Source organism: Callithrix jacchus, chromosome 6 (assembly GCF_049354715.1).
Source record: "Callithrix jacchus isolate 240 chromosome 6, calJac240_pri, whole genome shotgun sequence".
Taxonomy (NCBI): Eukaryota; Metazoa; Chordata; class Mammalia; order Primates; family Cebidae; genus Callithrix; species Callithrix jacchus.
Window position 1 is genome coordinate 29,066,637 of NC_133507.1, and position 26,727 is coordinate 29,093,363.

The 26,727-nt window shown below is 52.4% G+C and overlaps 1 protein-coding gene across 2 annotated transcripts in view; it reads left to right on the forward strand.

Annotated features, from left to right (window-relative positions):
• Window positions 1–26,727, forward strand: part of RASGRF1 (Ras protein specific guanine nucleotide releasing factor 1) — a 131,839-nt gene that overhangs the window by 77,170 nt on the left and 27,942 nt on the right. The window contains exons 13-22 of one of the 2 annotated variants that reach the window (XM_035304032.3): window positions 1,340–1,422; window positions 5,897–6,154; window positions 8,990–9,363; window positions 11,251–11,376; window positions 12,999–13,169; window positions 14,051–14,157; window positions 14,628–14,740; window positions 16,858–16,918; window positions 21,231–21,334; window positions 22,754–22,838. In XM_035304032.3, the coding sequence (XP_035159923.1) occupies window positions 1,340–1,422; window positions 5,897–6,154; window positions 8,990–9,363; window positions 11,251–11,376; window positions 12,999–13,169; window positions 14,051–14,157; window positions 14,628–14,740; window positions 16,858–16,918; window positions 21,231–21,334; window positions 22,754–22,838 (1,482 nt within the window). The remainder of the gene's footprint in view (window positions 1–1,339; window positions 1,423–5,896; window positions 6,155–8,989; window positions 9,364–11,250; window positions 11,377–12,998; window positions 13,170–14,050; window positions 14,158–14,627; window positions 14,741–16,857; window positions 16,919–21,230; window positions 21,335–22,753; window positions 22,839–26,727) is intronic. The other variant, XM_002807181.7, reaches the window with a different exon arrangement.

Genomic DNA, 26,727 nt, shown 5'->3' on the forward strand with positions numbered 1-26,727 from the left:
GCCAATCTCTCAGTCCCAGAGGAGTAAGGCGGGTGGGATGATGCATAGCACGTGCCTGTTCTGAGTCTTCTCACTTGTCTTCAAAACACCCAGAAAGACCTAGAGAAAACTGTAGACCTTGAGCTTAGCCCTTTCACATCCCCAGTGAGCTGCAGCTGTCAAAGGCCAGGGCTACTTGCCCAGAGCGTGCCCTCCAGGCAGCTGCTGCGGATGCCAGTGGATGGGTCGGGGCGCCGGGGCGGGGGTGGTCCTCAGGCCCCTTCCCCCGGTTCTCCTGCCTCCGTAACACTCTGAGCCCATGGCCAAGTCTTCTTCGTTTTGGAGTTGCTGGTAGAACCAAAGCTAGAGAGATTGTCAGGTGGGTGGGAGAAGTGGGGCTTGGAAATGCAGATGACGGGAACCACCCTCTTTGGGGTCCTGGACTTGCGCAGAAGCCTAGGCCTGGGAGCTCCACCACCCACTGTGCCATCTCTCAGCTGCTACTTCCCAATGACTTTGACACCCTCCTCCCTGCCACACACACATTCTCAAAACCAGAAGATTCTGTGTACCACTAAGCCTTCCCCATCCCTATGCCAAGAGAAAACCCTCTCATGGCAGAAATCTGAATACCCGGGACAAGGGCCAGTGCAGGGGAAAAGAAGCAGCCCCCAAGAGATGCATCTTTTATTTTTGTTTGGGTGGGTACTATGTATTCAAAGCAAAATTTGGATTTTGCATTTTTTTGGAGGTTGAGTGAAATGGACAACCATCTGTATCCCTCCCGCCAGCAGCCTTGTCTTCCCAAGACCCCATACCCATGGATTCTTAATATGGAAAACCATCCACAGCATCCAAGTATGGGCACTGTGGTGGTCAGAGGACAGAAAGAACACAGTACAGCGCCCTGGTGCACAGGGACAGAGGCCCTGCTGGGTTGGCCTCCCAGGAGAGACATCCCACATCACCTTAGATCTGATCTTGGGCTTGACAATGACCCCAGAGGTCAGCAACAGAATGGTCAGCGTCAGATGTATTCACTGTGCATCCCAATGATTGTTTGCAATCGACCCAGTGAGGTAGAAGTCATTCTCTCCACTTTGCATATAGGGAAACTAAGACTTGAGGTCCGGTAAGTTCCCCAAGGAACTTACTTCACTTAACTGGGACTTGACTTCCAGCCAGAGTCTAAAGGATGCTCCATGCCAACCCTGCCCTTGCCAGGACAATGCCCTTGAAGCTTGAGGACCCTGTGTTGGGCCAAGGCCTGTGAATTTTACAGCTGGCAGCGCTCCTGGTATGCTTGGGTCCAAGAATGGAGAGCAAGGCTCTGACCCTGGGGTCCTCTCTCTGATTCCAGTGTGTGGATAACATCCGGTGCAATGGGCTCATGATGAACGCGTTTGAAGAAAATTCCAAGGTCACCGTACCACAGATGATCAAGTAAGTACCCTTAACCCCATCTTGACCAGTCTGCCTTCCAGAGACTGAGTGCCACAGGGTGGCAGCCGGGACACTGGGATGGGCCAGCTACTGGGGTTCAAAGTAAGCTTTGTCTTTGGGGTGTTTTGGATGTTTGCTTCTTTGTTTTGAGTCGGGTGATTAATATTTGGATGATTGCTTTGGCTTAGTGTTTTTTATTTCTTATTTCTATAGGTTTTTGGGGAACAGGTGGCATTTGGTTGCATGAGTAAGTTCTTTAGTGGTGGCCTGTGAGATTCTGGTGCACCGTCTCCCGAGTAGTATACCCGGAACCCAATTTCTAGTCTTCTGTCCTTCACCCCCTCCCACCCTTTCCCCCGAGTCCCCAGAGTCCATTACATCATTCTTATGCCTTTGCATCCTCATAGCTTAGCTCCCACTTATGAGTGAGAACATACTATGTTTGGTTTTCCATTTCTGAGTTACTTCACCTAGAAGAATAGTCTCCAATCCCATCCAGGTTTCTGTGAATGCCATTCACCCATTCCTTTTTATGGCTGAGAAGTGTTTCATCATATATCTATACGGCAGTTTCTTTATCCACCATTGATCGATGGACCTTTGGGTTGCTTCCACATCCTTGCGAATTGTAACTACTGTAAACATGCGTGAGCAAGGATCTTTTGTGTATGATGGCTTTTCCTCTGGGTAGATACCCAGTAGTGGGATTGCTGGATCAATGGTGGTTCTCCTTTTTGTTCTTTAAGGAATCTCCACACTGTTTCGATCGTGGTTATACTAGTTTACATTCCTTTTCACCACATCCACACCAACATCTATTATTTTCTGATTGTTTTATTATGGTGTTTTGGCTTAGTTTGGTTATTTTTCACCTGTTTTGCACATGTGGATTATTTTTGTATTAGTCTGTTTAAAATATAACATTCAGAATGAAACTTTATGTGTTCTTTTTGGATAACTATTTTTCTTTTCCTGATTAAAAAAATGAATACGTAGAACATTTCAAAGCCAGAAAAACCAAAACACAGGCTCCAGTGCCAATGTGTTTGTTTGAACAATCCCCAGAGACAAGAGGGATGTAGCAGATGTCCTATAAACACAGCTCTCCATTCCCTGGGTGATGCAGCCTCTCTCACCTGCCCCAGGCACAATTCTCTTGCAGTCACCTGCATGCCTGACCCCCTCATCACACCCTCCTTCCTGCCCCAACCCTGGAGCCCACTGGCTCTCTGGTCTCCATTCCCACCTCTGAATTCTGAGCCTGCCTTGCTCACCAAGGGTCATACACTTGGACCCTTCTCATACCCAGGTCATGTTGCTGTTGCCAGAGCAATCATCTGCGTGACCCAGGCCTCTTTGCTACTTCACACACGTGCTCTGGGGAACTGCAGACTTAATGCATTTAATGCAGAACATGATTCAATGTATGAAATCCTTTGTTTCCACCCGCCACCAATCTGAAGTCAAGTCTTTTGAAGCGAGCCCTTTAGGAGCCTACTGTGTGTCAGGGGCTAGTCAAGGAAGCTTCAGGCACACCAGGTCTTCAGGCCTCTGCACTAGTTGATAAGGAATTACTCCCCTCATGATGACATCACTGAACAGGTGGTGGGGTCCAGCAGGAAGGTGCAGGCTTGAAGGTAATGGCCCTGATCCCCAGCCCCACTCTGTGCGTGACTGTGGACAAGTCACTTAATCTTTCTGAGCATGGGTTTCTCACATTGTGAATAGGGTACACAGTAATACCTACCTACCTTCTTCCTACATCTGTTTCAATAATCCAATAAAACTCACAGCTGGAGTTACCATTAAATGTCTAGTGACTACTCACTCATGCTCTGGAAACGGTACACATTGAGACAGCAAAAGGAGCAGGTGAACTCTGGGAGGACTCACTTGAGGCCAGGAGTCCAAGACCAGCCTGGGTACCACAGCAAGACCCATCTCTACAAACATTTTAAAAATTAGCCAGGGGTACCAAGCGCGGTGGCTCACACCTTTAATCCCAGCACTTTGGAAGGCAGAGGCAGGCAGATCACCTGAGGTCGGGAGTTCGAGACCAGCCTGACCAACATGGAGAAACCCCATCTCTACTCAAACTATGAAATTAGTCGGACGTGGTGGCATATGCCTGTAATCCCAGCTACTGGGGAGGCTAGGGCAGGAGAATCACTTGAACCCTGGAGGCAGAGGTTGCAGTGAGCCATGATTGTGCCATTGCACTCCAGCCTGGGCAACAAGAGCAAAACTCCATCTAAAAAAAATTAAAATGAAATCAATAAATAAAATAAACATGAGCAGGTGACTTCAGAGCTGACTTGTTCGCTCCCTCCTGTGTGCCAAGCATTGTTTAGGCCCCTTGAACTGGTTACTGTATTAAGCCCAGAAAAGTATTGTGAGGTAGATCTTATTATTTCCATTTTACAGAGGAGAAAACTGAAGAGTAAGTGCCCTGTCTAAGGACAGACAGGAAACAAAAGTAAAGGTGATATCGAGCCCCATATTTTCTGATTCCAAGCCTTATGCTATTCCCACTACGCGAGACTAAGCTTGTTCTTGCCATGACACCTTTATGGCTGATTTCATTTGTTTGTTTGTAGACGTTTTTACCTGTAAGCTCATTTTGATGAGATTTCCAAGCTTATCTTTTCAGTAATATATTTATTTGTTCATTTATGTATTCTTCTAGTCGCATCCCACTAGAATACAAAAGATTTAAGGCAATGACTAAATGCATCTCAAAACCCCTAGATACAGGCTGAGTGCGGTGGCTTATGCCTGTAATCCCAGTACTTTGGGAGGCTGAGGTGGGTGGATCACATGAGGCCAGGAGTTCAAGACCAGTCTCGGTAACATGGTGAAACCCCATCTCTACTAAAAATACAAAAATTAGTTAGGTGTGATGGTGCATGCCTGTAATCCCAGCTACTCGGGAGGCAGAGGCAGGAGAATCACTTGAACTGGGGAGGTGGAGGTTGCAGTGAGCCAAGATCGTGCCACTGTACTTCAGCCTGGGTGACAAAGTGAGACTCTGTCTCAAAGAAAAGAAAAAAGTAACTAGATAGTCCAGGCCCAGTGGCTCACACGTGTTGTCCCAACACTTTGGGAGGCCAAGGCAGGAGGATCACATGGGCCCAGGAATTCGAGACCAGCCTGGGCAACATGGTGGAACCATGTCTGTAGCAAAAAATACAAAAATTGGCCAGGCATAGTGGCATGCACCTGTAATCCCAGCTACTGGGGAGGATAAGGCAGGAAGATCACCTGAGTGCAGGAGGTCAAGGCTGCAGTGAGCCATGATCGCATCAGCCACTGCACAGTCCAGCCTGGGCAAATGAGACTTTGTCTCCTTTAAAAAAAAAAAAAAAAAGAGATACAGCCATCTGCATGTAAGTAATAAGGATGAACAAAAAAATAAAGAAGTAAATAAAAAGAAATGAGCACTAGATTTGATTCTAAGATTCTTGGTAGCCAAAACAAGAAGTAAAACATGATTACAAAGATTCACAAGGTCCAGAAAATGAAAACCTACAGTTTCTCAGGAGTCCTGATAGCTCCCCATTGGATGATCAATGAAACATATTCCAGTAGCTTAACCACCAGAGGGCGCTGTGTGGTACCGCAGCCTTCAGGGCCACTGGCTCCCCCACGTAGAGGCTGCTGACCTCTCAAGTTCACGAACAGCTGAAACAAGACCCCTGCAAGTTCACACCCAGCTCAGCCCCTTTTTTTCTGGCTGACTGCACTAGATCCCTCTCCTCACATCTTGGCAGCTGCTAGCAAATCGAATAGACCACGTTTTGTTTGTCCACATACCAGCTGATGGACACCTGGGTGGTTTCCACTTTGGGGCTATTACGAATAATGCTGCTAAGAACATTCATGTACAAATTTTTTTAAGGCAGAGTCTCACCGTGTCACCCAGGCTGGAGGGACGTGTCACAATCTCGGCTCACTGCAACCTCCATCTCCTGGGTTCAAGCGATTCTTCGGCATTAGCCTCCCGAGTAACTGGTATTACAGGCATGCGCCACCATGCCCAGCTATCTTTTGTATTTTTAGCAGAGATGAGGTTTTGCCATGCTGCCCAGGCTGGTCTCGAACTCCTGACCTCAACTGATCCTCCTACCTTGGCCTCCCAAAGTGCTGGTATTACAGGCGTGAGCCACTGCACCCCATCCACGTACATACTTGTGTGAACGGAGTTCCTTATATCTTATGAACTCAGCGACACATATGTTTAAGTTTGTAATATTTCTCCAGTATTTCTCGGGGTTTTATAATGGAGAGTTTTTAGGATATTGGGAAGGAGAAGTTGTAGCCCTCCTTCAATGTCATCCTTCCCAAGCTTCCTTGTTCTCTTAGTAAGACGGTCCTGGGCTGTCAGTGTATGGGGGATGGTGATGAGCAGGCCTGGCGGGTGCCGATCAGATGCCTTTGGAGCCGCGTCACCTCTGCGTCCTTCCGCCCCTCTCAGGTCCGACGCCTCCTTATATTGTGATGATGTTGACATTCGCTTCAGCAAAACCATGAACTCCTGCAAAGTGCTGCAGATCCGCTATGCCAGCGTGGAGCGGCTGCTGGAGAGGCTGACGGACCTGCGCTTCCTGAGCATCGACTTCCTCAACACCTTCCTGCACTCCTACCGTGTCTTCACCACTGCCATCGTGGTCCTGGACAAGCTCATCACCATCTACAAGAAGCCTATCAGTGCCATCCCTGCCAGGTGGCTGAGGTGCCCTCCTCTTCCCACGCCCGCAGAGCTTCCAACCCTGGGAGGAAAACTGAGTTTGCACGGGGTGCAGGGGTGGCCTGGGAGGTCCCTGGAGTAGCAGCAGTAACACGTGTTGGGGTGCTGTGGGACACACACTGCCATCGGCCCCTCTCCCCAGGAACCAAGCCTCCCTCTGCAAGAGGCAGGGATAGCTCACCTGCCTGCTGCTACTGCTCAGTATCAGCTTCTTTCATCTCCACCTGCCAGGATCCTGGAGTAGGGAGGGGGCTCTCACATCTTAACCCTGTTCCTAGAAGCATAGGGTCCCACCCTCACCAAAGGACAGGGCTTCCTTTGGTGAAAAAAAGAGGAAGAAAGTCTGGGCACGGTGGCTCACACCTGTAATCCCAGCACCTTGGGAGGCCAATGGGCAGATCACAAGGTCAAGAGATCGAGACCATCCTGGCCAACATGGTGAAACCCCATTTCTACTAAAAATACAAAAATTAAGTTGGCATGGTAGCATGTGCCTGTAGTCCCAGCTACTGGGGAGGCTGAGGCAGGAGAATTGCTTGAACCCAGAGGCAGAGGTTGCAGTAAGCCGAGATCACACCACTGCAAAGCAACCTGGCAACAGCAAGACTCCATCTCAAAAAAAAAAGAGAAAAAAAGGGGAGGGGAGGGGAGAGAGGACAGAAGGAGAGAGGGAGAGGGAGAAATAAAATAAAAGGTAGAGAGGAAAGAAGGAAGAGAGAAGGAAATCTCATCCCTGCTCTGCTTAGGCCACTCAGAAACGATGGCATTCTTGGGTGAGTCAACATAAGGAATGCAGACCACCTTAGCCTGGCTTCAGGGCCATCTTTCCTAATGACATCATGGCAGCTCAGCCCTGCCGTTGAGACAACTGGGACCCAGAAAGGCGCAGAGACTTCCCCGGGCCTCCAAGGAGTCAGTGGCTGAGTGGGGTTTGAACCCAGGGCCCCGGTCTCAGTACTGCTCCTGTCTGAGTCTGGGTGACAAGACAGACTTTCCCTCCTATCCTCGCTCCCTGCACTAACCTGTGTTCCAGTGCCTGCCCCAGCCCTGGTCAGGCCTCAAGGGGCCTGGTGGAATCACCATGAACCCAGGGTCGCTGCCAGGTGGGAATTCTAAGGGCAAATGGATCATAAACTTTGTGCCACATGGAGGGAGGCCTGAGGCCACCGCACAGGGCCTGGCTCAGAACTTCAAAGTTGGTAGGATTTTGCTGACTGGTAAATTACCATTCTAACTCCTGAACACCCATCTTACCCGGCCAAGGTCAGTACCAAGCAAGTCACTAGGGGAGGGAGTGTCAGATCAAGCAAAGCCCTGGCTGCAGCGCCAGGTGAGATGCATCAGGAATACCGTTATCAATCCTCATTTAACAGAGGGGGAGTGAGGGATGATGTGATGAAGGACTTGGCCAAGGCTTCCCCTCAGTAGGCCAAGTTCAGGGGTCTGGCTCAGGCCCCTGATGGGCCTCACTGCTCTGGGAGGGGCCCATCCAGGAATGGCAGGTGATTATCTTATTCTGAGATGCCACCTACCCAGACCCCAGTTGTAAACAGCCCATCCCAGCCCTCAGAGGCTCAAAGGCTCTCAGCACCGCCCCCTTCCCCCCTGCCCCCGTTTTCCTCCCTGCCCGCCCACCAACACCCTAGGCAACACCTGAGACCAGACTGTCAGCTCCAGGGCTGCCAGGAGCAGAGTTCCTGAATCACACTGGCTCCCCAGGGCTCCCCAGGAGCCTCATCACCCCTCCCCCAAACCACACCTCTGCTGCTAGAGCAAAGCAGCAACCAGAATACACCCGTTCCCGCTTCTGTTCCCTCCTCCTGCCCCCACCTCAGGCCTCACTGGGTCAGGGCACATCTCGCCTCTCTGCCCCAAACTTCGGGACCTCAGTGATCAGCTTCCCAGGGCTCTGAGAAAGCAGAAAACATCCCATCCAGGAAGGATCTACTCCCTAAAAGCCACCAAGACCATTCCCAGGGGCCCAGCAGACAGTGCCCTTCCTGTCCCAGCGGCAGTGCCCCGCAGAACAGAGGCAGCTTCAGAGCCAGCTCCCCAACCCTGCGGCCCTGGCCAAGTCCTTTAACCTCTCTGAGCCTCAGTTTCCTGTCTGTGACATGGGAATAAGAATGCCACATCCTGAGGCAACAGTGAGGGTTCAGAGATAAACCTGTCCTGTGTCAGCGTGGAGCAGACAGCCTGGAGGAGCAAGCTGTGTTTTGCAATGTTCTGGATGTATTAGCTGTTTCCAGCCTGGCCAGAGGTGGAGCCCTGTCATGAGGATGGTAGGGGCCACTTTCAGCATCCCCTTCCCCAAAGTTTACATGTAGGGCCGCTCAAGCCCGGTGGCAGGTGGAAAGGACCCTGGGTTTAGAGCAGGAGGCATCAGATGAGTCATTTCCTGTCTCTCAGCCTCAGCTTCCTCATTCTGCAAAACATGCCTGAGGACCTCTCCAAGGATGAGGTCAGAGTGTGTAGGCGGGCGCAGACCCTGTGTGGGATGGAGGGAGGTTTTGCACAGTCTGCAGGTCAGGGGACCCTCAGTACTTCAGGACAGATGCTGCTGCTGCTGCCCTGAAGGGGTGGTGCGGGGAGCATAAAATCCCCACATCCTTTCCCAAACCATCCAGAGCAGAACCCTTGGCCCCAGGCCATTGAATCACATGGTCCCTGCTCAGAGGATCAGCTCAGGTTTGGGTTTCAGGGATCATGAGAATGAGGGAGTTGTTGCTGCCACCCCGCGCCCCACAGGAGACAGCCCCCAGGCCCAAGCAAGCAGGCAGGCCCACGCTGACTGTCATTTTCACCCCACCCTCCCCACAGGTCGCTGGAGCTCCTGTTTGCCAGCGGCCAGAACAACAAGCTTCTGTACGGTGACCCCCCCAAGTCCCCGCGCGCCACCCGCAAGTTCTCCTCGCCACCACCCCTGTCCATCACCAAGACGTCGTCACCCAGCCGCCGGCGGAAGCTCTCCCTGAACATCCCCATCATCACCGGCGGCAAGGCCCTGGACCTGGCCGCCCTCAGCTGCAACGCCAACGGTTACACCAGCATGTACTCGGCCATGTCACCCTTCAGCAAGGCCACGCTGGACACCAGCAAGCTCTACGTGTCCAGCAGCTTCACCAACAAGATTCCAGATGAAGGCGATACAACCCCTGAGAAGCCCGAAGACCCCTCAGTGCTCAGCAAGCAGAGTGAGTGGCCGTGTGGTCGAATCTGCCTCCCAGCCTTGCTGAGGCTCAGCCTGGTCCAGCAGGGCCTCGGGGCTGCTCTTCCTGCTCCCCTGGGGAAGGAAGGGGGTCCCACCAGGCAGATCACGGAGGCAGCATGGAGTCGGGGAGGTGCAGTGAAAGGGGAGGCAGGCAGAAATTCCCAGGGCATCACCCCATTGTAGATGAGCGTCAGTTCCCATCATGAGCATTTCAGGCATCCCCCTGCCCCGACCACAGCACCCTCCCACATCCCTGTGTTTGTCCCTGTCTGCTGAGGATGTGGCCTGGGCCAGGCCCATTCAGGTTTCAGGAAGGAAGAGGTCATCAGTAGCTCCCGCCCCCTGGGATTCAGTCTGGCTGAGGACCCAAAGCAGACACCGAAGTGTGGACACCTGACATGGATGGGGTGTGTTAGGGGGTGCTCGAGAGGCAGAGGTTGGGGCAGGAACCCCATTAGAGGCGTCAGAGAAGGCTTCCTGAAAGAACCGTTTGATCTCGATTTTTATCAAGAGGTAGGGAGAACATTCTAGACCATGGGAGTAGGACGTGAATGACTAAGGAGCAAGAAAAGGCCTTGTATGTTCCGGGACAGCCAGACTCCAGGCAGATCTGGAATGCTGGGTGTGAGACGGGGGCCGGAGATGATGCCAGGACGGGCTGGAGCCTCCCTATTCTCGGGTTCCTCCTGACCGTTCTAAAAGCGTCAGGTCTGGTTCTGCCTTAGATCAGATCAGATCACATGCTGGATGCCACCAGCATTGTTCCGGTGAGCATACGAGAACACGGGCACACAGCACACACCCACATGCAACCCAGGGCTGGTCAGATGCCCCAGGCTTTCAAGAGAAGGATTTCTCTCCTCTGAGCTGGCAAGAGAGAAGGCAGAGGGCACCCCCAAGCAGAGGGCACACCTGGGGCAAGATAAATCCTCCATCAGGCTCAATACCAAGTAACACTCACCGTGGTGCAGTCATCAGCCAAGGAAATGGCCTACCAAAAATTTCATTATTTCACATTCTGAAATGTAACTCAAGGCAGTCCTGAGAAGTCGTCTTGAATCAGGCTTCTTGACGAGTGATTCAGAAGCCCATGAACTTAATTGTGTGCCGGACTCTATGTGTGTGTGTGCATGCATGCATGCGTGTGAGCATGTGGACATTCTTTTCTAAAAAGAAGACCTGTGGCTTTCTTTGGGTTCTCAAGAAGGTCAGATGCAGCTATACCCACTTTCTATGTGGGTAAACTGAGGCACAGAGCAGTTAAGAGTTTCTGACCAAGACCTCACTGTGCCAGACCTAGACTTTTAATATTCATCAGCTTCCCCAGGGTGTGTGAACCATGAACCTCCCAAGATTCGGAGGCCTCTATTGTCCAAGCCAGGACATTTTAAGAGTGACCAGGGTATGGGACAGTAGGTAAAAAGCAGAGGAAACTGGAACAGATGGCGGTCACCTTAAGTAAGAAGCTTCACCAAAGAAAAAAAAAAAGAGAACATGCTACTCAAAGTATGGTCCGTGGACCAGCCACATGGCCATCACCTGGAACTCATTAGAAATGCAGACTCTCAGGCCCCACCTGAGACCCCTGAATCAGAATTTGCATTCTAGCAAGATCCCCAGGTGTGTCTGGTAAGGTTTGAGAAGGCTGGTGGAGCAAAAGCCACCTTGGAGACTGTGACAGTGCTCATTAGCAGGAGAAAGGTTCTGATAAGTCCTGTGGGAAACAAAGCTGTTAAACTTTCTTCAGTGGCTGTATCCCAAGCTTGCTCTGTTTTGCCCCAGTAAACTATAAACATAAATTTTTAAATCAAATATTTAAATTTTAAAATGAAATTCAGAAAAGTAAAATTCTTTCTTTCTTTTCTCCCAGGCTCAGAAGTCTCCGTGAGAGAGGAGTCAGATATTGACCAAAACCAGAGTGATGACGGTGACACTGAAGCATCACCAACTAAATCTCCAACAACACCCAAATCAGTCAAAAGCAGAAATTCTTCAGGTACAATCACCAGTTCAGAACCACAAATAGATTTCCAGTTGGGGAGAGGGCAGCAGGTCAAATCAAGTGAAGGCAAGTGGGTGTCATTCCTCATGCTTTATGAGTGACGCCTAAAAGCAGTAACTTTTCTCATATTTCATAACCCTTCCCCACCCCAGGGGAAGGGGCTGTGGGCACTGGGACATTGTCTGGGTAGATCCTGCTCTTCAACTCAACCAAGTCACCCTCCCAGCTTCAAACAAGACTGCCTTCAGCCCACCCAACACAGGTGGGGAAGGGAGGCTCAGCGTCTAGGGCTCGTTGATGGAGGATCCTGATTCAGAAGGTGCTTCTCAGGAAGCAGGCTCTGCGCAGGTCCCTTTCATCACCTTGATGACTTTGGAGAAAGGCCGGGTTTTTCAAGTAAGGGGAAAGACTCCAAGAGGAGGTGACGTTGCTCACCCGCAGTCTCAGACTCCCGACCCTGAACGGTCCTTGAGAAGCCATCTTGGTCTCTGGTTTTCATAAAGCCCTTTACCCTATACAAGGGGGCTCTCAGATACCCGATGGTGAGAGGGAGCTCCCAGGGGACTCACCTCCCAGGCGGCCCCTCCTCACATAGCCTTCTCCAATGCACCTGCTCTTACATGCAAACGGTAGCCAGCAGCCTGAACTCCCCACTATCCAGGCCTTCAAAAGAAACCCCGTGGGTAACAGGGTCACGTAGCTTTAGAGAGAAACTGCCTGGAGACCCTGCAGCCTTGTCACAGCTGCTCAGACACAAAACAGAGCTCACGGGGAGCCAAATTTCAGAAATAAGCTTGGAGTCCTTAAAATACATCATCTGTGCCTCACAGCATAAATACTGCCACTTTGTCTAAAGTAGTCTGGATTGCTTTCCAGAGACTTACAAGATGAACCCAAAGGTTTCGGGAGTAGGTTTCTACTATCATTACGACTAAAAATTATTATTATTATTACTAATAGCAATCATATACCATGGCATTTATATAGCTTTTTATCTAACACAAAGTACCTACATCTATGTTATCACCTTTAATCTTCATTTCCACCTTTTGAAGTTTTCTCCCTATTATTCAAAGGAGATTACTGAAACTCAGAGAGGTGAAGTGACTTATCCAAGGTCACACAGCTAGTAGGCAGTGGGGGAGAATTTCAGCTCAGGTGGTTGGACTCCAAAAGCCATCCCGTCTCCATCCCACTGAGCCCACGAGCCCGTCAGTGTGAATTGTTATGATGTTGGAGAGGTTATGCGTTAATCTCAAGTAGATGAGAGGGTAAGAAAACTCAAGACCCTGCCCTCGGGCAGGCGGGTGCCCAGCTGGACCTGAGGCGAAGGGGTTGAGAGCAGCAGAAGGATGGAAGGGTGACGGAGACCTTCTTCAGAAGGGTGCTCTGAAGCAAGAGCATGCTTCCCCTCCTGGGACAGCCCTGAGGACGTGGAGGTGTGACTCTCCCCAGAGAGACCCACACACACACACCAGCACCACCCCCCATGCCTGGTGCCCTAAAGACAGCCTGCTGGCTCTTGAGGCTGGTCTAGCCTCGGGACCCCTGGTTTTCGAACAGCCTGAGGAGCTGGGACTAGGGACAGCTGAGGCTTGGTTCCCTTCTCTCTGCAGAGTTCCCGCTCTTTTCCTATAACAATGGAGTCGTCATGACCTCCTGTCGCGAACTGGACAATAACCGCAGTGCCTTGTCGGCCGCGTCCGCCTTTGCCATAGCAACCGCGGGGGCCAACGAGGGCACCCCAAACAAGGAGAAATACCGGAGGATGTCCTTAGCCAGTGCCGGTATGTGGGGCGGTCTCCGCTCACAGGGTCCCCCCCAGGGTCAGCCCCAGTGGCAGGTGATAGCAGGCATGGCCCCAGGGACTTGCTCTGCTTTGGGTGTTTAAGGTGTGCTGCCGATGGCACCGGTGGGTCCTGTTAAAGCACCCACCCCTGGGGAGCTCCCTGCTTCAATCAGTTACACTCACTCACTGGACACGAAGTTTCCCGAATCATTATTTTGACTTCAGCACCGCCTTACACTGATGGAGGTGCTGGGTCACAACCCCCACCTCCCTGCACTGTTGGGGCTCTGCGCACACCCCGGGCATGAACTCCACTCCTGGAGCCAGGGTCACTGCGCATCGAGACACAGCCCTCCTATCCCCTCCTCGACCAGCTCCCAAATGAATGCCATCCACCCCATCCCCAAACTCCCACCCTGCAGGCCTTGGCCAGTGCTGCCCCTCCTGCCTGGAGGCCCCTTCCTTCCCACCCATTGCTCTTTGTTACTTGGCCAACTTCTACTCGACATAAAGCCCATTGCCCATGGGAACCTCTGGCCCCCCCATGCTCCCACCTCCCACTTCCTAAGCAGAGACTTGAGTAGGAGCCCCCGTGAGCTCTGGTCCCTTGGGAGGGCCTGCGTGGCTCTGTCTTGGGAGCTTACCTGAACCTTCCAGCAGCTCCTGAAAGATGCAGGGGTCTGGGACAGGCTGAACATGCATGGACTGCATCCCCTGAGAAGACATGGCATCAGTGCTACTGGGCGGACACTTATTGTTAAATGTTACTATCCCCTGCCCATCGTCCTCTCACCCCAGCTCAGCCAGATCGGAGAGCAAATCCAGACTAGTGTCAAGCCCTGTTTCTTGTCCTCCTCTGTTCTGTCTCCCATCTGCCAGGGTTCCCCCCAGACCAGAGGAATGGAGACAAGGAGTTTGTGATCCGCCGAGCAGCCACCAATCGTGTCCTGAACGTGCTCCGCCACTGGGTGTCCAAGCACTCTCAGGTGGGTGGGAGCCCTCCCTGGGCAGGCTGCTGGGGCCCACCAGGCAATGGCCCCAGGAACCACTGGGGGCAGAGTGAGCTGATGGCTGACAGTGGGGCAGTGGGAGGCAGGGAGCTCAAGTGTGCCAACCTGATGTTCTGAGAGGGCCTGCTCAGATTCCCTAGGGGGGAACCAAGGATGTGGAAGGGATAAGGGGCCTCTGTCTGTCCACCCTGCCTGTAGCAGGGGTAGAGGAAGGTTTGTGCCTCCCTAGCCCGGGGGTACAGCCAGCTGAAGGATGGGCTTTGGCCTGGCCCTAGTGTCTTTATCTAAGATTCTCTAGGCCTGGAGAGCCTCGTGTGCCCTGCCAGGAAGCCAGCAAAAAGGAAATGAGGCAGGTTAGAGACTGCAGCTCCCTCCTCTGCCTGGGTGCAAACTGCAGGGCAGCTCAAAAACGGTAACCAGAGCCACCCATCACACCTTCCTGGCAGGACTTTGAGACCAATGATGAGCTCAAATGCAGGGTGATCAGCTTCCTGGAAGAAGTTATGCATGACCCGGAGCTCCTGACGCAGGAGCGGAAGGCCGCGGCCAACATCATCAGGTAAAGGCAGTGCGTGCTTCCTGGCTCAGGCCTGCCTGCTGGGACAGGAGCCCTGCCTTCTGCCTCCACGTGAGCACTTCAGAGGTCAGGGAGGTGAAGAGGGCCCTTGGCTGGAGGGACAGCCCCAAGTAGCAGAGCTGGGTAGAGGTGAGCTCTTGGGGGCAAGCTCAGGGCTGGGTGGTCCATCTGTCCTTTTCCCTCTCCCCACCCTGCACCAGTCCTTGATCTCTTTGAAGGAAGAACCCAGCACACTTCTCCACGTGTGTCTACAGCTGCTAACTCCTGTCTAGCCCATGCCATCCAATATGATAGGCACTAGCTACACAAGGCTATTTACATCTTAATGAAAATGAAATCAAATGTGAAATTCAGTTCCTCAGGGGCATGAGCCCAGCAGCGTCAGCTTCACCCCTGGCATGTGGCTAGCAGCTCCTATGCTGGACGGTACAGGGTGTAGGATGCTGCCCTCACTACAGAGATCTATTAAACATGCTGGCGAGGCCTGGTTTCTAGGCGCTCAGGGAGTATCTGCTGAATTGAATTCAGTTCAGTTGTTTCTCCCTGTCCTGGCAGAGATCAGGGTCAGGCAGCCCCATGTCTGAGCTGGCTCAGCCAGTGACTCATGTGACTGGGGTCAGTCCCCTCTCTGAGTCTCATTCATAAAATGGGTAAACAACACCCACTTCAAGGCTGAAGTCATGGGTGTCACTTCTACAGGCTGTTAGGTGGATGGTGGGTCTCAGCCTGTCTGCTCCCAGCCCAGCCCAGGTGTGAGGGCTTGGGCCATGCCTTTCCTCCTCACCCCTTGCCTGCCAAGCACCCCCAGACTTTCCACCAAGACTTGCCTATGACCAGGGTCCCCAGCTCTCCTCCCCAGCCAGGCCATCAAGGTCCCATGCTGGGGCCTATTCTTCCCTCAGGCTCACAGTCTAGAATCTCCAGGGCCTCCCCATCTTCAGTACCCACCCGCAGTGCCTATGCACCAGCACACGTGCACACAGAGGCAGGAGTGTGTGCACACACATACACATGCACACACATGTGCACACATATGCACGTACATGCACTCGTGAACACGCACGAGCACACGTACGCGCATGCACGCCGACACGCATATGCATGCATGCACACATGCACACACTCGTGCACACACATTCACACGTGCACCTACATGCAAACATGCGCACACATGTGCACACAGCCACCGTTAGTCCTGCCAGGAGGCCTCAGGAGTGCGCAGAGCCCCCCACCCAGCATATTGGTCAAAGCCACCCTCGGAGGAGGCCTGTTCCTTGGGTGCAATGAAAAGAGCTGCCTCTAGAGTTCACAGCCCCGGTGTGGAGTGTGGGTCCACCGTGTCCCAACTGTGGGACCCCAGGTGAGGCAGTCCCTGAGGGATCGTTTCCTCAGCTGCAAGATATACGTGACCCTGCCTTCTGCCAGGCTGATCTGGAGAGCCACTCCCCGCAGCCCCAGCAGGCCTGCAGAGCCCCAACTGTCCCCAGACAGCCCAGGGCCAGCTCTTCGGTGTCCTCAGCCTCTGTTGGCACTCACCAGCTGTGGTTCTGAGCCCATTGCCAGGAGCATGAGGCACTTTGGCCTGGCTTTGAGGGTCCACCCTCAGTCTCCACCGTGGGTACCACTCCTCTGCTCTCCCACCTCCAACCTGGCAGTCCCTCCTCTGGGCCTGTGGCCACCATGCCGCTGCCTCCCCGCTCCCTGTGCTCCCTTCCTCTCATGCATCCCGCCATCCATGTGCTCACGGGAGCGCCTGCCGAATGTCCAGTCCTATGCTGGCACCAGAGCTATGGGGCTGAATCAGACACAGTCCCACTCTCAAGGGCTCCCTGCCTGAGGTGGCAGAAAGGCCATTCCCACACAGGCAGATGCAGGAAGCCCAGGGGCTGAACAGGCCCCAGAAGGGCATCGCCTACAGCCAAGAGGATCAGGACCATCAGGAAAAAGAGCATGAAGGAGGAAGGGAAAAGGGTGCTCCTGGCAATGGGGATGGGCGAGGACAGAGGGGCATGAGAGCGCAGGACGTGTGGGGCGACCCTAGCTGGGGAGGGCTGCCCAGAGGTGAAGTGGGCTCACCATGCCTTCTCGCTCCTGCCTAGGACTCTGACCCAGGAGGACCCAGGTGACAACCAGATCACGCTGGAGGAGATCACGCAGATGGTAAGCCAGGCCTGCCTTCTCGCATTCCTCCCTGTTCTCCTGCCCAGGACCCCGACCCAGCACAAGCATCACCTGTATTCATTTTCTGTGGCTGTTGTGAAAAAATGCCACCAACTGGGTAGCTTAAAACAAGAATGGGTCGGGAGCGGTGGCTCACGCCTGTAATCCCAGCACTTTGGGAGGCCAGGGTGGGTGGCTCACCTGAGGTCAGGAGTTCAAGACCAGCCTGGCCAAAACAGCAAAATCCCGTCTCTACTAAAAATACAAAAGTTAGCCAGGCATGATGGCGGGCGCTTGTAATCCCAGCTACTCAGGAGACTCAAGCAGGAGAATCACTTGAACCCGGGAGGTGGAGGTTGCAGTGAGCCAAGGTCGCCCACTGCACTCCAGCCTGGGCAACAGAGCGAGACTCCATCTCAAAAGAAGTATTCTCTCATAGTTCTGGAGTTGGAAATGTCTGAAATTAAGATATGAGAGAGAGGCCAGGCGTGATGGCTCACACCTATAATCCCAGCACTTTGGGAGGCTTAGGTGAGCAGATCACTTAAGGTCAGGAGTTCAAGACCAGCCTGGGCAACATGATAAAACCCCATCTCTACCAAAAATATAATAAATTACCCAGTGGGTAATTTATTGCATGCCTGCAATTCCAGCTACTTGGAAGGCTGAAGTGGGAGGATTGCTTGAGCGTAGGAGGCAGAGGTTGCAGTGAGCTGAGATCAAGCCACTGCACTCCAGCCTGGGTGATGGAGTAAGACCCCCCCGTCCCAATCCCATCTCAAAAAAAACCAAAAACACATATATGTATGTTTGAGGGGTCATGCTCCCTCCGAAGGCTGGAGGGAAGGCCCTAGTGGTGGTGTGAGACCTGGCGCTCACCCCAGGTCAGCCTGACTCCAGAGCAAGAACTCCTCCACATTCCGTTCATCACATTGCCTCATCCCCAGGAGTCGGGGCACAGCTCACCACCTGCCCAGAAATTCTGGGATCCCAGAGAAAGAGCTGTGAGCACCACGAACAAATCCAAGCTAACAGTGGCATTCCACACAGAGTAAGGGGACGATGGTCTTGTGCACTTCCAGGGTCCCGCTACAGCCCACTGTTTTCCAAGTCAGTGATACGCACCCCAGAATGAATGGCAAGCCACCCAGAGCCCTGGGCCCCTGCATCTCGGCCTCCAGGAATGCTCAAGACAGACTCACTCTGACCACACCAGCCCCACCAGAGGCAGAGATTGTGCCACACTGGCTCAGCCCCTTGCTGGCTGAGTGACCTTCAGTCTGCTGGAAGTAGCCAGCATGGGGACTTGGGACTCTGGGTTCTGGGCCCCTGCTGCCCCCACCCCTCCCACGTTCCCCTCCTGGTTCCTGGAAGGGGTGAGGGCACCTGTGAAGCTATAAGCACTCTATCACACTCTGCCCCCAGAGCAACACAGCAGAGCTGGGGCCCCCAGGAACCCACACGTACCCCTCAGGCAGGGAACCCACACATACCCCTCAGGTGCCCAGACCCTACTTCCTCCAGACTGAGCCATTGGGGCCAGAATGCTGGGTAAACCTCGAGGGAGAAATGCTCCTCTCGGCAGCTGTCCTTAAGGGAGCCAGCCACACCCTGCTCCTGTTTCCCAGCAGGCCCAACCTGGAATGTTTACCCGTCAAGAGCTTGAGGGCCCCTTGTTCCTTTGTGAACAGCGTGAGGTTCTTCCAGAACAAACAGCCACCGAGCTGCCCCCTCTTGTCCCCAGATCCCGGGGGGGTGCAGATCTGGGCTGCGAGGGCCCTGTGGCCTCAGTAGAGACAGTGAGGATTTTCAAAAACCTGGAAAAGCTAGAGGAAGTTGTCAGTTTTGGCCTCTGCTCCAGGGCCACCCTCTCCCAGGCCACCCCAGAACAGAGCAGAAGGAGCCATCCACCCCACCCTGACCACACGCCTTCTTCTGGCCTCTGGTACTGGTGTAGGCCTCTGGGTCTCAGCGCCGGGGCCACTGGGCCATAAGTCACCCAGCCCCTTGAGCTCACCCTTGGCCCTGACAGTTCAGCCATCCTTGGCCCAGCCCCAGGGCACCAGGCAGGAACCTCAGATGGGAAGGTGGCTGGGCTGCCCACCTGTGTTTATTCATTCAGCTGCTTCAGAGGCTGAGGGTCTCCTCTCTGGGAGCACACAGGGGATCCCCTACCTGGATTGTCTCCCTACAACCCAGCATCTCCTCTCTGCACCCCCAAAGCCTTCATGTCCCCAACACCCATGCCTCTTTCTCCTCTCTATGTCCCCAAAGCATTCATGTCCCCAACACCCACGCTCCTGCACCTGGGTTTCTGTATACACCGCTCCCTGCCCAGGACAGCTCTGCCAAGAAACACTCACCGACAGCCACCACACACACATCCCCCACACACACACCACACACATACCACACAAGCACACATACCACACAAGCACACACACCACACACACACGACACAAATACACACACACTACATAAACACCCCAGAACCCCACACACCCCACACACACAACCAGACACCACACACACACCACACACACATACACACCACATACCACACATAGACATCACACACCACACATATACACCACACATACACACACACCACACACACCCCACACACTACACAAATACACACTACACAAACCAAATACACACACTACACAAACACCCCAGAACCCCACACACCCCACACACACACACCAGACACCACACACACACACACACACACCACCACACATACCACACACCACACATACACACACCATACCACACACATACCACAGATACCACACAGGCACACACACACACACCACACCATACACACACAGATACCACACATGCACACACACACCACACCACACACATACACGACACCACAACACCACACACATACCACACACACCACAGATACCACACCACACACATATAGCACACATATCACATACGCACTCATACATTACCCACACAAGTACACACCACACACGCCACACACATATACACCCAGATACCACACATACACACCATGTACACACACCACACCACATACACCCATCACCCACAGGAATACACCACACATACACCACACACACACACTCCACACATACACATGCACACACTGCACACCACAAACACCCCATACACACTACCCACACACTACACGGCATACGCACAGACACACACACAAGCTGTTTTTCCCCCACGGTCCCTGCTTTTCACATGACTCTGAACCGCTTAGGCTGGACTCCCTGAGGTCAGGGCTGTGTTTCCTGCTTTCCTATCTCAGTGTGTAGCGAGGGCCTTGGTACAGACCTCAGAGCACGTCTGCAGAGGAAATGGGAAGGGAGACACTTAGTCTAGGAAGGATGCCCCCGCCACCCGGGAACCAGGCAGATGGGCTGCCTGCGGGGGCTCAGCCCGGCCCCCGGGACTTCTGGGTGGGGTGAAATAAGCATGAGAAAGGAAGTCATGAGGGGCGCCAGGCGGTCATCCCAGAGCACCTGCTGCCCGAGGGTTTGACCCCTCTCCTGTGTGGTGCAGACGGGCCTGAGGTGGTGGCCGGGGGATTCTTGTCCTAACTCATCCCCTGGAGGACACAGGCTACCCGCAAGACCAACACAGTGGTCCCTTTCCCCAGCGCCCTCCAGCACCCGGCACTCAGATCCAGCAGACCTTCCATGATTGTGCCCAACTCCCTGGCCTCCCCATGCCCACCTCTCATCTCTCTCCTCCCCAGCTAATGTTTCTCTGGGGATTTTCTCTGATCAAAGGGCCCAAGCAGTGGACACCCTTAATGATGGTGTCCAAGGGTGGCTTCTGGGGGCCAGAAACATGTACTAAAGCCCAGGACTGTGGCGAAACAGCTGTCTTCTGGGCACAAGAGCGACCCAAGAGCTCATCACACCTGGGAGGCCACACCTGTTAGTTTCAAAAGGAAATTGTATAGAGCCCGACGTGGGTTCAGGCGGACCCTGAAGGGAGTGGCCAGGCACAGCCTGGCGTCAGATGACCTGGGCTCCGGCCCTAGTCACCCACTTCCAGCTTCACAGCTTGGGCCCATGGTTCACCTCTGGAGGCCTCTGCTGTCTCATGCCTGTGCTAGGGTAATGGTCGCTTCCTGGCAGGGTGGGTGAGGGCGGTCTGAGCACTGGCCTACATACTGGAACAACAGGACGGGGCCATTTCCCTCCATCCCCTTCCCTCCATCTCCCCTCATCACCCTGCGTCCACCTGCCCACCAGATTCGAGGTAGCTGAGAATCCAGGAGGTGGGCCTAACTCAAAACCTTGCTCCCCCAACCCAAAACCAGGCTGAAGGCGTGAAGGCTGAGCCCTTTGAAAACCACTCGGCCCTGGAGATCGCGGAGCAGCTGACCCTGCTAGACCACCTCGTCTTCAAGAAGATTCCTTATGAGTAAGTGTTGCAGGCGTCACCCCGCCGCCCTCCGCTTCCCCGGGCCCTGCCTTGGACGGCACCCCAGAAGCATGTGCAGTGAATTTCCAGAGCTGCACGGACCCTCCACAGCTTGAAACAACAGTGCCTGGGTCGGCAGAATGAGGGAGAAGCTCTATTCCTGTTCTTGCCCCCCAGGTTCTCTCCTTACCTATTAGCTGCACACATACACACTTTTCTAGAAGCATCTCTAACTCAGAGCTCTTAGAGAGTATCTAGAAAAGAGTTTGTGTTCACGTGTGTATTCACATGTACCTGTGGGAAAATGCACACATAGGCATAAGCGTGGGCATGTGTGTGGGTCCAGTGACCTCCAGGAGCTAACTTAGGGGATAGGTGTGGACTGTGAAGAAGTCTCAAGGCCAGCTGTCGCCTGCTCTGGCCTCAGTCCTCCCTGGTGTCCATCACAATTATTCTACTTATATAATTTTGTATCCCTCTTCCTTCACCTGACGCTATGCCAACATGTAATTTTAATTACACTATTAAAAATAGTATGCAGCATTCTCTCACAGCGTGTTACTGAGCCCTGAGGCTGTTTTCAGTCTTCACTTTTATGTTTATTGCTGCAGTAAACATCCTTGTAAAAATATGTCTCTGCATTCCTAACAATGGTCCCAGGATGCTTTCCCAAAATTGGGCTGTCCTGATTTGCATCACTGCAGGGCTTTTGACCTCAGCCCCACCTGGCACTCTCTTGGCCCTCCCCAGCGTGGGTGCTGCCTCACATAAATAGAGAGGGCCGGCACTTTGGAGACCTGTCACATCTCCCGGACATAGAAGCAGCCGATATTCCGGATCTGTCCCTCTAGGAGGAGAAGCAGGATATATTTTCAGATGCGATCACCTCCCCTGGCCTCTTCTGCCCACAGGACTCTGCCGAGGTCTCCTCTTCCTGTCACTTTGTGATGTCAGGATCCTGTGGCTTGGCTTGCAGAGTTTTTAAGCCTTTTATCTGCCCCTTTTTTGTGGTATTTTCTTCCCTCATTCTATACACCAGTCGCTGCAGTGACTAAAATGTGATTTCTTCCCGGCAGAAAATAAGATTCATAACAGAACCTTATGTCCGCTGCACCTCACAAGTTATCACACGCCTTCCCACACCTTATTTCAGCCTCCCAGTAACTCTGTGAGGAAACAATTGCCATTATTCCCATTTTACAGATGAGGAAACTAAAGCCCCGTGCCATAAAGGCTTTGCCTGAGGCCACATGGCTGCTACAAGTCAGCTGGATTTGAGCACAGGGTTCCTTCCCTCTGGAGCTCAGAAATGACAGCCTCAAAAAGCCAAAATACAGGAAAATAAAAAGCACAGAGCAATGAAATCATCGAGGAAAATCTCACCTCTGCCCCGCCTGGGTTTCCCCTTACTTCCCTCAGGGAGTTCTTCGGACAAGGCTGGATGAAAGTGGAAAAGAATGAAAGGACCCCTTACATCATGAAGACCACCAAGCACTTCAATGACGTGAGTTTGGATGGAGCGCCGCTCTCACTGCGGATTTTCTTTGGCAGGAGCCTCAAGAGGCTGGGTAGAGAGGAGGCTGCACACCCGGCTAGAAGCAGACTCCTGGTCCTCTCCAGCCCTGCCAGCCTTCGCCATGTGGCCCATGTGGCCTGAGGCTGCCTGTCTCACCTCAGTCTCAGTCTCTTCTCCTACTAAGTGGAGCTGACCATGGAAAGGTCATCCTATGATGACCTTTGGGGAGGTCACATGAAGACACTCAGTCCAGCAGTGGCTCGCCGTAAGCCCTCAGCCAGGACTTGTGATTCCTAACAGGGGTCTCTTCTCAGAGCAGGGTTTTTGGAGAATCTGTAGCCAAGGAAACAAATGAATGAAGGATTAGAAGGAACGGAGGGAAAACCTTGCTTTGCTTCCTGTTTTTTAACCTCGTCTCAGTATTGGCAATAGGCAGTATTTTGCTAGTCAATGGCAGACAGCTTCCCTCGAATTCATGTGTATCCAGAACTCTCAGAATCTCCTAATGTTTTGGCTGTTTCAGATACCCAGGAAGGGATTCCTACTCACTGCCCCTCTTCTTGCCTTTTTTTGTGGTAAGATGGTCTTTTGGGATGACTTTAAAGAGAATTCTCTTTAATGTTAGGAGGCCACAGTGCTAAGCAAGACTAAGGCTCCTGAAGGTCCCTGGCTGGGATCAGGATGGCCCAATATCCAGCTCCTCCAGCCCCCTCCTCTAGACCCCCCACCCCCAGCTTTCCTGGGGAACAGCTGTTGAGATGGACCAAGCACTGGACCCACAAACTGGCCTGGCATAAGCAGCTCAAAGGGCCTGGACTGGCTCTGACCAGCACACCCAGTTCAGATGGGTCCATCTCACACCCCCAGCTCCCAGAATCCCTTCTCACAGAAGCGTGGGAGCAGCAGAGAACTGGGGGCCTTTTGAGGCACAGTTCACATCCACAGGGAGCATTCGCAACGTTCTTTAATAAGAATATCCACTGCCCCCTAACCGGGTGCCTACCTTGTGCCTAGCACTAAGCTTTTTGTGCATAGTAATTTCATTGAAAGCTCACATCAACTAAAGGATGGGGGCTATGATGGTCACGGTGGCTCACGCCTGTAATCCCAGCACTTTGGGAGGCTGAGGCAGGTGGATCACTTGAGGTCAGGAGTTCAAAACCAGCCTGTCCAACATGGCGAAACCCCGTCTCTACTAAAAATACAAAATTAGCCGGGCATGGTAGTACATGTCTGTGATCCCAGCTACTCGGGAGGCTGAGGCAGAAGAATCGCTTGAACCTGGGAGGCGGAGGTTCTGGTGAGCCAAGATTGTGCCACTGCACTCCAGCCTGGGCAACAAGAGCAAAACTCCATCTCAAAAAAAAAAAAAAAAAATGGGGGCTGTCCTCACATAGGCAAAAACCAAGGCTCTGGAAGGGCAAATGCTGAGGTCCCCCAACTGGTGTGCAGTAACTCATGGCTTCCTTGCTGCACAGTGCAATTGTGCACAGTGCAAAAAAGAAAAATCCCTCCCAGCAATTTCCCCACATTTGCGCAAGTTCCAACTTCTGAACCACAGAGACGCGTCCACTCCCAGCCTCGTGACAGCCCTGAGAACATTTGCACTCAGCATCCTCATTCTTCCGAGTTTAATCATCAACACAAAGAAAGAGCCTTTGAGGGCCGGTGGTGACAGCACTTGACTCCACTTGTCCTGACACCTTGGCCGGGCCACGTCCTGCCAACCCCAGCCAGGGATGCCCCCTGGCCAGCACACCATATCCGGGGAGGGTCCTCAGCAGCCTGGAAGGCCCGGGGATTGCAGCTCATGGGGGAACCCTTGGGGCCTCCTAGGCCTGGGCACCCAGTGGTTCCTGCAGTGAGCACAGCAGCAGAAAGGAGACCCGTGTGCCTCTCAGGAGACAAAGAGGGACAAAGCCCAGGCCTCAGGAAACGTGCATGACAGAGGCCTGATCTGACCGAACCTTAGAGCACCAGGCAGCAAATCCCTGTCCCATCCCTTCCCCTGTCCCACTATGCGCCCGGGAGTCAAGCAAGTGAAAGACAAGCGTTTGAAGTGAGCATTCATTGAGTGATCACCACACACTAGAGCTGTGCTAAGGACCTGCTTCAAATGCACCATCTCATTTAACCCTGTCATTCCCACTTTGTGGAGGAAGACACTGAGGCTCGGGGAGGGGACACTTCATCCTCAACATAACACAGCAAGAGAGTACAGTTCTGAACACACGCGGTCCACCTCAGAGGCTGCCCTCATAACTACCTGGCGTTTGACCACTCCATCCAAATCCACCATTCGTTTCTGATACACAGGATGTTGCTGGCATGACAGCGATTTTCCTCGTCACTCCCTAGCCCAGTGCTATTCGCTGTTTTCTGGTCCTTTTGCCTTTAATTTCTTTGTCCTCTTCACTGGTACTGGCCAGAATCATCAGGACCATGGCTGGGCTGGGGTTCTGGGGCAAGGTAAGCAAGGATCCCAGGGAGCAAAACATAAGGAGTTACTTGCCCTCCTGCGCTTGCGCCACACGCCGCGCCTGCCTCACCTTAGTCCCGTCTCTCCAGGACAGTGTGGGATAAACATGGTGATCATGTGTCTCCTTCTTGGGTTTTTTGTTTTTTCTGGGTTTTTTTGCTTTTTTGTTGTTTTTTGTTTTTGTTTTTTGATATTTTGAGACAGAGCCTCCCTCTCTATTGCCCAGGCCGGATTGCAATGATGCAATCTCAGCTCACTGCAACCTCCACCTCCCAGGTTCAAGCAATTATCGTGCCACAGGTGCACACCGCTGCACCCAGGTAATTTTTGTATTTTTAGTAGAGACGGGGTTTCCCCATGTTGCCCAGACTGGTCTCAAACTTCTGACCTCAGGTGATCCACCCACCTCAGCTCCCAAACTGCTGGGATCACAAGTGTGAGCCACTGCACTCGGCCACCTTCTTGGTTTTAAAGGAGGTGCTTCTAATATTTCCCCATGTGGAATGTTTGTTTCTTTACCAGGTTTGTTTTTTTTTTTTATTTGTCTTTTATTCCTTAAGTGCTAATGGATTTAACCATGGATAAATGTAGAATTTTATCAAATATTTCTTTCTGCATCCATGGAAATGGTCATATGGTTTTTCCCCCTTAATCTGTTGATATGGTAAATAACAATTACACTTTTTTCCCAATATTCAAACATCTTGCATTCCAAGGACAAACCCAGTGCAGTCATGGTATATCAAATGGGTGTGTAACTTTCTTATATTACCCATCTCTGGTGTCAGTGTCAAGGTAATACTGGCTTCACAGAATAAACTGGCAGATATTCCTTTTACGGCTCTTCTCTGGAAGATTCAACTAATCTATTCATTTCAAAGTTAGTGTGACTTTTATATAAAACTGTTTTTAACTTCCATGTTCTCTTGATGGAAAAATTTTTAACCACTTAAGAGGTATAATACTTGTCCTATTTTATGCTATTATTCCATCCTGATTCTTTTAACTGGTAATTCCATTCTTACGTAGTTTTGCAATTCATTCTTTTTGATAAGCATCCTTTAGAAATTGCTTTTGAGAAGGTTTCTTGGCAGTAAAGCCCTCTAATTTTTAATTCATTTGTAAATGTCCTTTTATCGCCTTTTTTTAAAAGTACTAGTCTTTTTTAACTTTTTATTTTAAAATAATTAGAGTCACAAAGGCCAGGCACGGTGGCTCACACCTGTAATCCCAACACTTTGGAAGGCCAGGGCTGGCAGATCACTTGAGGTCAGGAGTTTGAAACCAGCCTGGCCAACATGGTGAAACCCCATCTCTACTAAAAATACAAAAATGAGTCAGGCATGGTGGCACATGCTTATAATCCCAGCTACTCCAGAGGTTGTGGCAGGAGAATCA